Source organism: Nyctibius grandis, chromosome Z (assembly GCF_013368605.1).
Source record: "Nyctibius grandis isolate bNycGra1 chromosome Z, bNycGra1.pri, whole genome shotgun sequence".
In the NCBI taxonomy this organism is placed as follows: Eukaryota; Metazoa; Chordata; class Aves; order Nyctibiiformes; family Nyctibiidae; genus Nyctibius; species Nyctibius grandis.
In genome coordinates this window covers 12105672-12120978 of record NC_090695.1, presented here as the reverse complement: position 1 = coordinate 12120978, position 15307 = coordinate 12105672, and the positions used below count along the sequence as shown (strand labels likewise).

General features: G+C 37.6%; 1 protein-coding gene across 4 annotated transcripts in view; it reads right to left on the bottom strand.

Moving 5' to 3' along the window:
- Positions 1 to 15307, bottom strand: part of WDR70 (WD repeat domain 70) — a 146497-nt gene that overhangs the window by 126935 nt on the left and 4255 nt on the right. For all 4 annotated transcript variants that reach the window (XM_068422577.1, XM_068422576.1, XM_068422575.1 and 1 more), the window contains exons 4-5: positions 11979 to 12093; positions 7603 to 7804 (exon numbers count right to left, since the gene is read on the bottom strand). In XM_068422577.1, coding sequence (XP_068278678.1) covers positions 7603 to 7804; positions 11979 to 12093 — 317 coding nt within the window. The remainder of the gene's footprint in view (positions 1 to 7602; positions 7805 to 11978; positions 12094 to 15307) is intronic.

The window sequence follows — 15307 nt, the reverse complement described above, 5'->3', positions numbered from 1 at the left end:
AGCCAAATTCTAATTGGAGCAATTACAGTCTACTTAAACTCTGCTTCTAAATCAGCAGGAAATGGCTTTCTTCCATTCTGAACAAATGAGTATTACTGGTATATCCTGTTAAAGCTCTGCAAAAATTTAAAAGTGTCTCAAAACAATTCTAAAACTTGGAATACGGCTACGCTATCATTTTGGAAGTATGCCCAAATCAGAGTACAGCCTTGGAGAGGCCCAAGGCTGTACTTGTTTCAGGGACATAATTACAACATGATTAGTATCCCTTTGGTATTGCAGGGAGAAATAGTTCTCCATTCCAAAGAAGAATCAACTGTGACTAAGCTCCAGACATAAGATAAAGCCTTGCAAATCCACCTGGTAAATTCTTCCAACAACCTCCTCTATACCTGTTGCTTCAAGTGACAAAAAGTATCACAAGACGCTAGCACTCCATTAAGTTCTGTTAAAGATCTCAGCACATCTTCTAATGACACATAGAAGAGAAAATTCCTAAATACACACTTTCTTACTAATGTTTTTTAATAGGTGTCATCCATTACCTTGAAAAATGCTTATGTCCTAAATTTAAACCTGTCCACTTACCAACCCTGACATGACTGCTTTGGCTAGTTCTCCTCTCCCCCTCCAGCCAGATTTTATTTTGATTGCACAACACCAGATACACTCCCAGTGCATCTTGCCAGGGTAAAAAAGCTGGCAAAGACTCTACTAGATCTCTCAACCTCAAAATTTACCACATGAAATATTGCCCTCGTTAAGAATCTGCTCTCTGAAAAACAAGCCGTTTTCTCTTTTAAAAGACCCCTGAATGGAAACAAAAAGATTTTCTTCAGGTTTTCCAGAAAGGCATACTATCAGAAGGGAAACCAAACCTGAAAAGCTTCAGACTACAGGAGATGCTCTGCTTCCTCCCTCCCCCTCTCAGTTTATGACCATGCGAAAAACTGGCACTGACAATCCAGGTTTTTACACCATTAGGAGAAAAAGCACTACAGAAAAGCACTGATCACAATTCAAATAGACAACTCTTCTTCTTATTTTCCTCAATCTCCAAATTAATGCAAGTCTTTCATATAAAAACTGTAACGAGCAGAAAATATCAGAGGGAATTGATACCAAGTGTACCTATTGTCCTTAAAATGTACTTGATACAGCAGTATTCCTTACACTACTACAAAAAAAGAACTGCAAAATATTTGTATAAGTACTTATAAGCATATTGTGCCTTGTTAAGAATCATCACTTCTGGCACGAATGGAGGTGAATTATACTAAATAAATAAGTTATTAAATCTAGATATTTATTTGTTAAATGTAACTACCATCAGTATTAACACAGAATTTAAGCAAATACAGAAAAATCCTTTATAACAGCTACCAAAGACTTGAGCACATAAAATGAACTTATATAAATTCAGAGAAAAAAGTAACTCAAGTCAGAATTCACATATGTAATATAGTATCTATGGATCGCCTCAAAAATTTATGTTCAGTTTATATCACATGAAAATGTAAATTACAGAAATGTGTAATACACAAAAACTAACAGTGCTGATTCAAAACCTTCAGCAATTAACTTCTGTCATTCATTTTCCTATAAAAATACCAATAAGGTACAAAAAATTCCCATCAAAGATAATAACCACCAGCTACTGCTTCCACCTGATGATTATTCAGCAAAATACCCAATGTGAGCTGGGCAGTCCTGGGCCAACCATAGACTCAAAAGATGCTAAGCTCACAGCAGTGAGACATTTTGACAGATGTCTCTATTCGCAGTCTCCCTTAAGAAAGCAAAAACAACTGAACAAAGAATGGTGGAAAAACAATGTTCCTATAATAAAAAACACATCTAAAGTCAGGTTTGAGAGACAGTGGCAAGCTACCAGGGCGAAGTCAGTATTTTGATGTGTTTTATCTGTTACACAAAGTTCACAAGACTTCAGATTACAGAACTGCAACTCATAACTATTAAAGAAAAATTTGTTTTCTTCAGGGTCAAAAATATAGATACTTGTGTTTTAAAGAAGTTACTTCAGCAGCAAAATATGATAAACAAAAGAGAGACAGTCTCACAGTACATCTGGAAACAAAACAAAAGAATTATTCAATGGAGCTTTCCATTTCTCCTCTCCCCTAAGCATACCAACCACAGCCTGATGTACAACCAAGAAAAAGGAATCACAGAGTTCTCATAATAGCAACACCTGCCTTCCTTGGGGCTCACAGGATCATACTGTGATCACCAATCGATCAACAGGAAATCAAGAAAGCACAGCTGCTTCCTGATTCCCTTCACAGGAAAGAAAATAACTGAGTTCATGAGCAGCAGTAAGGGGAGGCTCTAGACCCCAAAGGCCTCTGGCATCCACACTGACACAAAATCTTCCCAGTTATAAATTAACTGTTTAGACTGAAAACCCACAAGTCTCATATTTCTGCTGCTCTGCTTATTCTCAACCAAATCTATTTCTAGACTGTTTTGTAACTATTGTCTTAAGTTCAGACAAACGTAAATCACACCAGTCTGCAAGTTACCTTTCTGTCTGAAACTTTTCACTGGGGTCTTTTAACTCTGGTTTCCACCAACTTCACTTTTATCAAGTCAGTTGTAGCATTATTCAAATACATACAAATTTAAAAATACCACAATCTTGCTAGAAATTAAAACAGTCAACCAGCAAACAAACCAACTACTGAGAAAGACAGGTTGAAGTAAAATCAGCTGTTTCTGCACATTGTTTTCCCTTTGGCGTTCTAGAGAAGTTTACAGAACCAAAGCAAAAGTTTCGCTAAACAAGATGCCCACTGCCCTTTGGAGAGATAATGAAAAATCATATTCAGTGCTCAGAATCCATAAATCTGACAGGCATACAAACAATTACATAATTTTTTTTTAAATCCTTATCTCATTGGCACGTGACAGACATCAAGTTAAAGTAACAATTCAGTTGTTTTTTCCAAAATTATTTGTATGTATAATAGACCGCACTGTAGAGATTTCAATGCACAAAGCCCGACTATGCTGCAGCCATCTTTGCTGGAAGACAACAGAAAACAGGTACACAGCACACTATAGCACAAAGGGATTAAAAAGAAATAGATATTTTCTATTACGTCACTGATAACCTGTTCTCTTCATAATCTACCTCTACTACTAAAAGCTTTACCCTGTTCTGTGGAACGCAGGTATTGCCTCCAAAAATATACACAGTTTTACCACTTAAGAGATATTATGCATCTTCTTGCAATTTCTCAATTATTAAATAATACTGTTCACCCACACTGCTATGTTAAATGAGTAAATGAGTGCTCAGCATTTAATTACTTTCTCCTACAAGACCTCATTTATTCCATACATATGAATAATAAAGCTGCATTTTGTTTAAAGTGCCGATTTGTCATGGCATAGTTCAATTTACCAACCAAGAAAACTCCTCGGAATTACTAGAGGCATATTTTGTAAGGATTTCCTGATGTAAAAACTGACTGGCTTGACTTTATTTGAGTGCTAGGGAAACACGTTGCTCCTTAGCTTAGAGTGAGCGTGCTAGATTTCACCCTTGACTGAGCTGGGAAAGGCCAGGTATCAACAGCTCTAAACAGTATTCATAAGGAAAGAATTTAGCCAGACAGCATGGCTTACTCAAAGGCTATGTGAAAATTCACAGCTATTACCATGAAAACAGTGTAAGAGAAACAATGGAGGATCCTGTTTGTATAATTGGAACTTTGGTTAGCAAAACGAGAGATCACTTTCCACTCCTTTCGACCATGAAGCCCTCTCTCATCAGGAGTAATCGGCACAGTCATGAGTGAATCAGTCAGCTAAGACACGGTACACAGGGCACTTCAGGTGGTCGGGCACCGGCAGAGATCACTGATTTTGGGAGAGGTGCTGATTAGGGAGGGTTGGAATTAGGAGGGGAGTGAAAGCAGAGTTAAAAGCATAGAAAGGCAGTAGGAAAAGACAATGAAGTAATAACATTCATGTGCCATATACTTAGAAAATGCATGATAATGGTTGGATTCGATCTTAAAAGTCCTTTCCAATCAAAATGCTTCTATGATTCTATGATAAATGAAGGAGTCTGCTACAACTCGGCACTAATCTATAGTTTGAACATGATTACATTTAGGAATCCATATAGCACTCACTGCTGAAACAAAAGAGATAATTATACCATAAACTGGAACAGTAGTATGTATAGGACTCTTGATTCATGTGAACCTAATAAAATTACTCAACTAAAATTACTCAACAAAAGAGATGCCAAAGGATGCCAGCCTTCCACTGATGATGCAATAGAACAGATGTTGAATATTTAGTGTATTTCCATTATAGCTTGCTTGACCAATGTGGTGAAACTTTCTTTGATGCAACTGAATAATTTTGCTAATTCAGTATAAGAAGGCAAGACCATTACCAACACACATAAATATTTTACTTCAGAAGGAAATTACCGCAGGCTAAATATATAATGCTTTTTGCTAGCTGCAGAAAGTGATGTCTCTGACAGACCATGGAATCAGGGGAAAAATTTTCCCAAATTTTAATCCAGTCTTACAACAAAATTATGGTCCAACCACAAGCTACTTGTACCAATTCTCATTTGCAAAAAGAAAACCCAAGTAATTTCTGGCATGAGTTACAAGAAAAATTTAGCTAATCTGGTAAGTGTGGTTTTTAAGCAAAATTCTCTATAATTTTCCAACACATGTAAAATTCTCTTAATTATTAGGAAGAACAATCTGGAGATACTCAGTTTAGAAATCAACTTAATTCCTTAAGACCCTGACAAGAAGGCATTCCACAGAAATATAACTTTTTTTTTTCCCCTAAGACAACTGCTGCCTATAGTTCTAGTATTTTCAAATCTCCATTGTTTAAGAAACTAAGTAAAGACATAACACAGAAACAAAGCAACAAACCATAAAGTCTGTGTAGAAAAGATCAGGATAAATAGCTACAAGAGACTTACAATGCAAAGTTTTGTGCAACACTTCAGTGAAATATTAGCAGATATGAGGCTTAACCTTGGGTTTACTTGCCATGATATAACATGATTTCAAGTTTACACTGTTTTATTTTACACTGTTGTCATATACACTGAAATCCTTTCAGTATCTTGGAGAACTTTTACTCTCCCAAAGATTAAAGATACCTGGCAAGACTTGATTCCCAAGTCTGGTTATTTCTCTCTGTGTGGCTTCAATTATTCAGTGCTATAAGGCAGTTACAAACTTCAGAAGTGCTGACAGTACAGCAAAAGATCACAGAGAGAGCTGTGATTTAGAAGGGCATTCTGATGAGAACCCAAAGAAATAACAAAACACCTGTGCAGAACAAGCATGCATTTTTTGAAATTTACCAGTTCCTAGTACATACACACACAAAGTTAGCAGCTATTAATAGGTACTTTCAGAAGCTGTTATTTCTGTAATACATTGTGGGTTTTTTCCAAAATGACAAGCATCTTGGTTCACCACAATCCGTGTACACTAACACTCTGGAAGATACTGAAATAGGCTGAAATGTATTTAGAGACAAAACTGAAGAAGACCAAACATTTCCTTCAGCATCAATAAGTGTAAGTACTTTTCAAGAGAGGAACTATTATTCTGATTATCTGTTGGAGAGACTAATGTTTGATAAAATTTCTTGATAAAGCACTGTATTTTAAGATTTCACTATGAGTTCAAATTATATGAACAACCAGACCCAAGACTGGAAAACTGGCAGAAAAGAAGTAATGACTTCAATATGACATGATCCACAGCAACTGAAATCTGCTGAGTCTGTGATGCCTTCAGGAATACAGACTCCCTCCACAGTGCCATAACAGCTAAAAGTTAAGAGAATTCCTGATACAGATCAATAGTAAGTCATAAGTTAACTTAAGGCTTACAACATCCTCAAGGAAAGTTTCGGATTTATCCACAGTTGGTTCCCTAAGACAGAAAAAGAAATGTGTGGGGTACAGATGAGTTCACAAGAGATACGGCACTAAAACGTACAGTCTGATAATTAAAGAAATCCAAGCAGATCAGACAAAGTAATAAAAACCCTAAGGCATCAGAATTTCCCATCCCTTATTCCCTGGAAAAAAAAAAAATGAAATTGTGTTCATATAAGTTTAGGCACCCTCTAAAAATCAGTTATGTCATTACTTAAGAAGTTCCTCTTGCTCATTTTAAGTGAGTAGTCTAAACTTATGTTTTAAAGTTCACAAGATGCAAGGTAAGAGATTTTATAGGTACAGAACAAACAAACTGAATACCTAGTCAAAACTGAAGAGGAATTGACAATAAACCCTTGAGACACCTGGGAATTTGTTTTTTAGAATTAGGTTTATATTTATATCATAGAATCATAGAATGGTTTGGGTTGGAAGAGACCTTAAAGATCATCTACTTTCACTCCCCCTGCCATGGGCAGGGACACCTTTCCACTAGACCACATTGCTCAGAGCCCCATCCAACCTGGCCTTGAACAATTCCGGGAGGGGGCATCCACAACTTCTCTGAGCAACCTCTTCCAGTGTCTCACCACCCTCACAGGAAAGAATTTCTTCTTTATATTTAATCTAAATCTACCCTCTTTCAGTTTAAAGCCATTACCCCTCATCCTATTACTCCATGCCCTTGTAAAAAGTCCCTCTCCAGCTTTCCTGTAGGCCCCCTTCTGGTACTGAAAGGCTGCTAGGCCCCCCCAGAGCCTGCTCTTCTCCAGGCTGAACAGCCCCAACTCTCTCAGCCTGCTCTCATAGGACAGGTGCTCCAGCCCTCTGATCATCTTTGTGGCCCATATATAGCAGGACATACAGGTTTTTTCTGTTACTGAATGGTTCAAAACAGCATAAGTAAGGCTGGTTTTACAGGACTTCTACCACTGTTGCTACAAAACAACATGGAAACCATCATACAAAATGCACTGCCACAAAATATTTAATCCAGGAAGTTTTGGAGAATAAACATCAAACCATTAAACTTTTAACTCAATAGAGGCAGATTTGTCAACTGAGTATCTGTGATACCCACGTTAGGCTGTCAGGGGTTTTCTTGCTTTTAACGTTGATAGAAAAGACAATCTTTATTTACGCTAACAAACTGGTCTGGCACTTATTTATATTTATTAAAGAAACAAACTGAAACAAGCAAAAAGAAAAAATAAAGCTCTCAAGTTACCACAGCTCATTTTCTCAGAACAGTTTTGGCACAATTGTTCTCCCTAGATTCAAGCCCACCTCTATGTCCTCTTTCTTGTAAAAAATTCTACACATGTGTTGGGAAACAAACCACAGAAAATACTTATATATGTAGTTCTTTCATAATGTGAAAACAAAAAAGATTAAATCGTATATACTAATTGATGATGAATTTCCCTTGAAATTCACATGCATACATTTTTTTTAAATCCTGGTATTTTTAAATGAAAACAATTATTTGCATTTGTTGAATAATCATTAGAAAAAACACAAAAACCTGTATTTCAAACAACAGTCATACTTCAAATTCAATCATAAAGGCAAGAGCACACTTACAAATTAAGAGTCTACTGAAAGCGTTAAAACATAAAGAAGAACAAAATACTTACATTATCTTCCTCCTCTGTATCATCATCATTATCGTCATCACTATCCTTGAACCCAGGCGGAAGTGGTGGCCCAATGAATTCATCATCTTCATCATCATCATCAGTATCCTCAGCTGGACCTTGAGCAGAAGTCTGGGATTGCATGGAAGGACCAGTTAACTCTTCATCTGAGCTGCCTTCACTTTCACTACAGGCTGTGTCTCTGCACGGAAAAATTTTAAAAATTACTATTTCAAGAACATCGGCACTTCCTTATGAATTTTCAGATAACAGATGTTGAGCACTGCTGCAAATTTGTAAACACTGAAATTAGCAGAAAAAAATAAACTAACTTTTATTAACAGAGTGTAGTCCCATCATCATCTTAAAAGCTTAAACAGAGCTTTAAAAAAAGGAATACCATAGTGACAGACAGATCAAAAAACTGGACAAAATAAAACACAGAGAAAGTTAGATGGATTGTAAAAACAACAGTATCACATCACTAGTATGGTTTTCAATATTGCTTAGAAGCCAACAGAATATACTGTTACAGAGCATTTTCAAGATTCTGCTTGAAGGTGCAGCTTGTGCAGATGCTCTGCACCTCTGTTGGCTGGGCAGAACTTAAAACAGTAATCACCGAGGCTCACAACCAGAGTGACAACACAAAGCATGGCACTCGGTTAATAATGGTGTAATGAATAACAGGGAATCATGCACTTTCGACCAATTATTTGATACTGTCACAAACGTAGATTCTAGAAGTTACATTAAATTACCATTTTGCTGTTGTCCAAATCAGTTGTGTGAAGACATTATTTTTGGCATTGGAAAATTTCATAAAAGTAAGTAGAGCTATTTAGTCCACGCTCATTCAGTTCATTCAAAATAAGTGTGCTCCCTCTGCTGGTAGTTATCAAGTAGGCAGTATTCTAACTGGCAGAAGGTCTGAAAGTTAGAAGCAGAAACCTTTGCCTTTTGACTAGATACAGTGCATCATCACAGTGGTATCTTGCAGTGGAAATCAAGACATTCCTTCCAGATTCAGTGAGAAAAGCTCACATTGCAAGACTTGGTTTAGGAGCTTATATTTTAAAAGCGTGTATGTGAGTTTATAAGTGAGCAAGACTACAAAAGATAGCTTGAGAAAAAAATAAAAAAGAAGACTACAGAGGTATTGTGGGTTTTTTTAAGTTTAGGTTATAATAAAACCACACAAGTTTAAGAACATAACAAAGGATTAAAAAAATATGTTCGAAACTATGTAATTGTGACAGAGAATGCAGCCCCACTCCACTCCCCAAACCGGCTGTACACCAAGCAGACAGCAGGTTACACAGAAAATATTTGTGTTGCATAAGCAACTGAAATTCTATTTCAGGGAGAAATCAAAACAAACTAAAACCAATATGAATTAGGTCCTCAGACATTATAGTGATGAGAAGGGTTGGCATGCCTGAAAGCTTGTCTAATTTTCCCAACTATATTTACTAGCCTAATAAAAGATATTACCTCTACACACAAACTTTTTTTTGCATAGTGATGAAAGACATTTAAAGACCTAGATCAGGATATGATTATCTAATAAATCTAACTCATATAAAAAGAGCTTCTCCTACTCTGCAACAGTGGGGCAATCAATATCCTTCTACCAAAAGGAAGCTTTTCCAGCATGTGAGGAACAGGCTGAGACCTTCAAAGCTCTTCAAGTTAAGTATCCCCAAAACTAACAACTTTAGTATGTGGAAAAGAGTTGTGTTTTAGGAGTCAACATGCATTCCCAGACTAGCAAACCACATATCTTCTCCCCAAAAGACGAACTATTTAATTAGTTTTAGAATGGAACCAAATACATGTTGTAGCTGCCAGTGAGAAGAATGTATACAACATAACGAATACAAGGAGGCTTTTCCATCCTGGAGTCCCAGATTTTCAGATGTTTCTATAGACACCCAAGAACAATACCTAGCTTCCTTCCTAATTATCTATCCTTATTATTCCCTCATTTGCTAGAAGGGATAAATTGATCAAATCAAACACTTTAGGATTCTGAGAGGCAGTGTAATCACTCTGCATATGAAATGGCCAGAACTGCAGCGCTATTTTTCACCACGCTCCAAGCTTGGCAGGGACAGCTAAGTACTCCAGCTACAGTTACTGGTGTCCTCTGTCTTGACTGGAAGAAAGTCAAACATAAGAACATCCCAATGCAGCCAGACCAAAAGCCCATCTACGCTTCTGACAGCGACCAGGAGTGGTGCTGACAAAAAGGGCAAAACAAGTGGCGTTTCCTTCAACTTTCAGCCTTGCAGTGTTAACTCTACCAGAGGCTGTAAAGAAAGAAGAACCAGTTTGCCAGCCCCCTTCCCAGGATTCAGAGAAGTGTAAGGAATTGTTTTTTGCTTTCCCTCATTACCTCCTCAGTAAGTGAAACAAGCTCTAACAGAAAAAAAAAAAGCTGCATTAGAGCATGGATGGCACATAGACAGGGGAAATAAAAAAAACATTCTGAGAGTTGTGCAAGCATGTGGGCATATCCCCCCCATGTGTTCACTCTCCTCACATCATACACTTTATTTTCTCAGGTTTTTTCTTTTTATATACTAGGAGGTGCTTTCATTCCACAAAGCATAATTACTATTATTATACTTATGCATAAATACGTAAGTACCACAACTATTGTAAACATTTCTCTACAGCAAAGTAGCTCGAAAGGAAAAACAATCAGTAGCTGTTTTTCACATGTTTTTGTAGTGACCAAGCCCTTTTTAACAATTAAAAATTTAGTATGAGAGCTGCTATGAATTTTAAAAAACTAACATTCAGGAAAGTGTTGCCATTTTCAGAGAACAGAACAAGCTACACATACTAGATCAGTTTATAATAACTAAAATCTACATTATAAAAAGAACTACTGAGAGTCCTATGTTTCAGACTTAAATTGTCAGTTGTAGGATTGTTCCTCTGAATTAAGGCTGAGTCACAATGGCATGTCTCCTTCACTAGCTTCCTGTTTTTAGCAGTAAGTACTAAGCTACATACCATATTTTACAAGGAAATATAAAACTTCCAGGAGAGGTTTTCACGTCATGCCTTCCCTTACCAATGCTTAGTAAGAACAGAAAAATAAAGAAAACTTAGTATCAGCAAAACTCTGATGAGTTACCAGAGCCCACCTAATAACTCAGAATACTGAAAAGTATGTTATGTTCCTTTATACAAAGTCCCTGGAGTTCTCTTCTGCCAAGTCCATTAGCAAAATGAGATGATTAACAGAAAGGCTCTGTATCACCTGACTGCCTTCCACCTTACCATTTGTTTTAACTGATTCTTTATATAGAAGTCACCCATATACAGTACATATTCATGTTACATTTAAATGCTTGTGATCCTTCATTATTTCACCAGACAGGTATCTAAGATCATCAAAAGCAAATGGGAGCACAGAATATTTTTCCCTCGTGCACAAGACATAACACAGGATCTATAGGGTAGTATATTGTGGGATCAGTTATTGTGGTGAGAGCGCACAGCTCATTTGAGTTCTCCATAGAGCAACACGTAAAAAAGTAAATTTTGTAACAAAAATTTGTTCACAGTCTGAAACGCTGCAAGTTTGTCTATAATTACGTACCACATATAGACTCTGTCAGCCCATAAGGTACATATACAGGCCTACCACAGTCTTGTATGGGTTATTAGACTTCCATAGATACAGAAACATAAAAATTTTCAGTGCACTGATCTCTGCAATCCCTGCCGTGCAATGGAATTGTGTGGTCCCCACTACCTTCAGCTACTTTTGATTTTCCAGCATTTCAGAATTCAAACTGTCAAAGCAGTAGCATTTATTGTTTGTCAATAACAAACAGACGTTGGCAAGTTTGATAGTAAATTTCAGACTGAAGTCAAAACAAAATACTTTCTCAACCTCACCACTACTCTGTACAATGTGCATATCGAGGCTCTTCACCTGCTCTGCTTTCTTTTTCAGCAGGCATGAACAAGTATATTCTATCTACAGGTGCTAACAATAGCTGCTCATTAAATCAGCACATGTAGTCATTATATTTGCCTTAATATTTTCAAAAAATCCACAGATAACATCGTTCTTACTTTTAAAAAAAAAAGTATGCCAAACGGGATTAGGGACAAGACTGCAAAATTAACTATTAAATATACATAATGACAATATTTACAAATATGACACATCTTCAAGAAAGCATACATAAAAAAAAAAATTAAAATCGGTATTTCCACTGAAATACTTCAGATAACATAGACATCTTCATACAAGTTAAATGTTCATACATGCTCTCAAAAAAAAAACAATGCCAAAAACCCTCTTCAGGTAAGGAAGCTGTTACATGGAATCTCCCACCATATCTAAGTACCTTTGGGTTAATGCAGACCCAGCTCCTGTTGCACTGGATGCTGAAGCGGATGAATCAGTGTATGAACTTCTAGACTCTTTTTCAGCCTGTTCTTCCTTCTCTCTTTCACGAGCCTCTGAATACAGAAAGACCATAAATGACAAATAATCAAAACTTTTAGAAAATAATGAAATTAGAGGCCTGCTGAGGACAGTAAAACAATTTTCTTTATTTTCAGACCTATATGAAATATTTGAAAAGGTAACAGGAAATAAAGGATTTCACCTGAAAACAGATTACTTTTCTATATAAATTAAGTTTCCACTGCTACTTCAATGATCATTCAGAAAGACAAAATGTCTCAAGGAAAATGCAAACACCTTCCAGTTGTTAGTTTGTACACACTATCAAACTTAAGTTCATTATATAAGGATGCTGATACTTCAGTATTTTCAACACTTTACTAAAACAGTATGATTACTTCAGAGACTTCTTTAAGTTTTCATAGCACAGGGAACTAAATTAGTGCATAAGTACACACAGATGTAAATAAGTGAACTCTAAACACGATTTATGGAAAATAAATACAAAATAAATACAATACTCTTTGTATTAAGAGTATATTCCCACTTCACTTACTGAAAAGAATCCCTGTGGAACAGTGCAACAAAATCAAAGTAAACAGAACCTTTAATTTCAAAGTATAAGAATGGTGGGATTATGACAGGGTAATAGATACACCTACTGGATTTCTAAAAGTGCTTGAATAACTTCAATTAAGCAGAGAAAAGTTACTTTCTCTCTATACAAGAAACACTTTCTTTTTTTGCTCACTTTAGTTTGTTTACTAAACTAAAAAGAAAAATACGTTTTGCAGCAAAGCTACGAAACATTTTCCTCTGAAGAGATAAACAAACACCTGCAAGATACAGAACCATGAAACATGTTTTGATCTCAGTTCTTTTTATCCACAGTTTGGGTAGCGGAGGAGACATTTCCAAAAGTTATCACAGGTATTCCAAAAAAGCTAAAAGTTAACACTGTATCTTAAGAAATCTGGAAATAAAATGCTCACATTACCCTGCCCCCACAAAAAGCTGTAAAATATACACCTTTTTGATTACTATATTCTGCACACCAAAATTTGTTTCTAAGTTAAACAGCAAAATTACATACAAAGCTTTGTAATTTTTGCTAAAATGATCAACCTTGTAAAGAACAAAATGTGTCGTGCTTCCTTTATGGGTAAGAGTTTAGAAACCTTTCAGGGATGTGGGGCGAGGGAGGGGACACATTCAAGACATCTTGACTTAAAAACATTATGTTTTTGTAATCACTTACTGGATTTCCCCTCCTAAACTAACATACAGTATAAGCAAATGATATCTCAAAGGGAATGATAGCTCAACCTGAACCAGTATCAAACATTAAAATGTTTCCAACATGGAAACACACTGTTTGTGTGTTTGTGTTTAGATCCAGCCAACACAAAACAAACGATCCAAGTCAAGTTTTGGAATCCCTTGTATATTTGAATTTCACAGTGTCTTAAAGTCTGCAAAGTCAATGAGCCTCCACAGAGGTCTGTTCTTGTGGTTCTGTATAGAATCAAAACAATAAAAACAACCAACATTGTAATCATCTTATTCTTTCATACAGAATTGGATTCTTCAGGACAAGGTGTTTTAAGTCTACTAACTTCGTGAACTGCAACACTTTAGAGAGCAGATTAAGTATAATTTAAAGATTAAGGATAGATTAAGGATAGTGGTGATAAGGTTGAGTGCCTATGGGTAAGAATCAGGGGAAAGGCCAGCAAGGCAGATAACCTAGTGCAAGTTTGTTATAGACCACCCAACCAGGATGAAGAGGCAGATGAACTATTCTACAAGCAGCTGGCTGATGTTTCACAATTGCTAGCCCTCGTTCTAGTAGGAGACTTTAATTTGCTGGATGTCTGCTGGAAACTCAACTCAGAAGAAAAGAGGCAGTCTAGGAGGTTCCTGGAGTGTGTGGAAGATAACTTCCTAACACAACTGGTTAGCGAGCCCACTAGGGGAGGTGCCCTGCTGGACTTGCTGTTTACGAACAGAGAAGGTCTGGTGGGAGATGTGGTGGTTGGAGGCCGTCTTGGGCACAGCGACCACAAAATGATAGAATTTTTGATTCTTGGGGAAAGAAGGAAGGGGGCCAACAAAACCTCTACCCTGGACTTCCAGAGGGCGGACTTTGGCCTATTTAGGACACTGGTTCAGAGAGTCCAGGGGGAAAATAGTTCTTGATAACAAAGGGGTCCAGGAAAGCTGGACATACTTTAAGAAAGAAATCTTAAAGGCGCAGGAGCAGGCCATCCCCATGAGCCGAAAGACGAGCCGTGAGGGAAGAATTCCACCTTGGTTGAACAGGGAGCTTTCGCAGGAACTTAGGGAAAAAAAGAAGGTTTGTGATCTTTGGAAAAAGGGGCAGGCAACTCAGGAAGAGTACAAGGATGTCGTTAGGTCATGTAGAAAGAAAATTAGAGGTGAAAGTTCAAATAGAACTCCATCTAGCCACTGCAGTAAAAAATAAGAAAAAGTGTTTTTATAAATACATAAACAACAAAAGGAGATCAAAAGAATATCTCCATCCTTTATTGGATGCGGGGGGGAACACTGTGACCACAGATGAGGAAAAGGCTGAGGTGCCTAATACCTTCTTTGCCTCAGTCTTTCACAGTAAGACTGGTTATCCTCAGGGCAACTGCCCCCCTGAGCTGGTAGACAGGGACAGGGAGCAGAACAGACCCCCTATAATTCAAGAGGAAGTAGTTAGCGACCTGCTGAGCCACATGGACGCTCACAAGTCTATGGGACCAGACAATATCCACCAAGGGTACTGAGGGATCTGGCGGAAGAGCTTGCTAAGCTACTCTCCATTATTTATCATCAGTCCTGGCTAACTGGGGAGGTCCCAGATGACTGGAGACTGGCCCGTCCAACATCCATCCACAAGAAGGGCCAGACAGAGGATCCCAGGAACTACAGGTCTGTCAGCCTGACCTCGGTGGCTGGCAAGGTCATGGAACAGATCATCTTGAGTGCTATAATGGGGCACATACAGGACAACCAGACAATCAAGCCCAGTCAGCATGGGTTTAGGAAAGGCAGGTCCTGCCGGACCAACCTGATCTCTTTTCATGACCAGGTGACCCACCTAGTGGATGAGGGAAAGGCTGTGGGTTTAGTATACTTGGACTTCAGCAAAGCCTTTGATACTGTCTCCCACGGCATTCTCCTGGATAAGCTGGCAGCCCACGGCTTGGACAGGTGCACACTTTGCTGGGTTAAGAACTGGCTGGATGGCTGGGCCCA